The sequence below is a fragment of the Sphaeroforma arctica genome, assembly GCF_001186125.1.
Source record: "Sphaeroforma arctica JP610 unplaced genomic scaffold supercont1.456, whole genome shotgun sequence".
NCBI classification, from domain to species: Eukaryota; class Ichthyosporea; order Ichthyophonida; genus Sphaeroforma; species Sphaeroforma arctica.
The window spans coordinates 56,714-57,998 of NW_014040102.1; the positions used below are offsets into that span (position 1 = coordinate 56,714).

Below are 1,285 nucleotides of genomic sequence, written 5' to 3' on the forward strand. Positions count from 1 at the left end.
GACACAGACACAGACACAGACACAGACACAGACACAGACACAGACACAGACACAGACACATACACAGACACAGACACACACACAGACACTATATATATATATATATATATATATATATATATATATATATATTTATAGCGAGTCGAAGTTATTGATGTAGCTATGTAATACAACCAAACAAATTCTATATATTTGTACGCGAGAGAAGTGTTTGCGCTCACCTATTCTTGAGTGTCTTCATCTCACTCTTCACCAGAAGGGTGGAGAAGCAGCTCCGGCAGAAGAATTTCTCATAGCCCTCGGTGGTGCAGTCGGCACACTTTAAAGCTTCACATTTCGAACAAAAGTACAACTGTGACAAGTCCTCGTGACATCCGCACACGCACTCGTATGTGATCTTTCCCATTGTGTGAATCTTTCCAATTGTACCTCTTTATAAATGATCTGGATATGCATATACAAGTGCACAACCTATGCACTGCAAGAGCATGTCATAAATGTGTAAACAAACAAAGCTATTCATAAGTTAAAATAGAGACATGGACTCGCAGAGATTTAGTTGTCATTGATTCATCAAAGCTTTGGCACCCAAATCCCGAAATATTTAGAAATTAAGGGGGTTTTTTTTCAGCCCAAAATATCACTAGCAATATTACACTGAAAATATAAAATTGAAGAACTCGGGTGCTGCACGTATGGGGTTTCCGGTTTCGACGTGCAATTTCCGAACAAAATCAGCCCTATTTAAAAACTTCGAAAATAATTAGACCATGTTTTAGCCTCGCATACCAATACATATGTATGTATATCAGCATTCAGCAACATTTGATTCAAAGGTGAATATGTAAATATAAATAAAAGCCATTTTCCTATTTGGTTTACCAGCTTTTTGATCTTGATATATAAATACATAACCCGCATATTCTGGCCGGTGCTTCCATTGTAATCATATTAATATCACATCGAGTTAAAATAGTGTATAGAGTGGCATCAGTATTGAAGTCGTAGAAGGGTCTTATACTGTGATACTGGTCATATACTGTGATACTGACTTATTATCAAAGTAAAGCTCAATGTTTTGTTAGCCAGATGCAAGCTGTCAGGTCAGCTTCATGCTCAGATCTAGAGCAGCAAGAGTTTCTCACCTCCCGATTATAATGCGAAGTGTACTACAAAGGGCTTACAGCGCTTATACTTTAATATAAGGACACGAAAAAAAGAATATATTCCTGAAAGCTGGAAGCTAAGGAGATGGTATGCCATATATAATACTACACACACACAC

General features: G+C 37.3%; 1 protein-coding gene across 1 annotated transcript; it reads right to left on the reverse strand.

The window, feature by feature from the left end:
* Positions 1-132: 132 nt before the first annotated feature.
* SARC_06409 (hypothetical protein) lies at positions 133-406 on the reverse strand (the record flags this gene model as incomplete). Its single annotated transcript, XM_014299690.1, has 2 exons — positions 133-160; positions 222-406. The coding sequence occupies 2 exons, from the start codon at positions 404-406 to the stop codon at positions 133-135; spliced, it is 213 nt and encodes a 70-aa protein (XP_014155165.1).
* Positions 407-1,285: the final 879 nt, after the last annotated feature.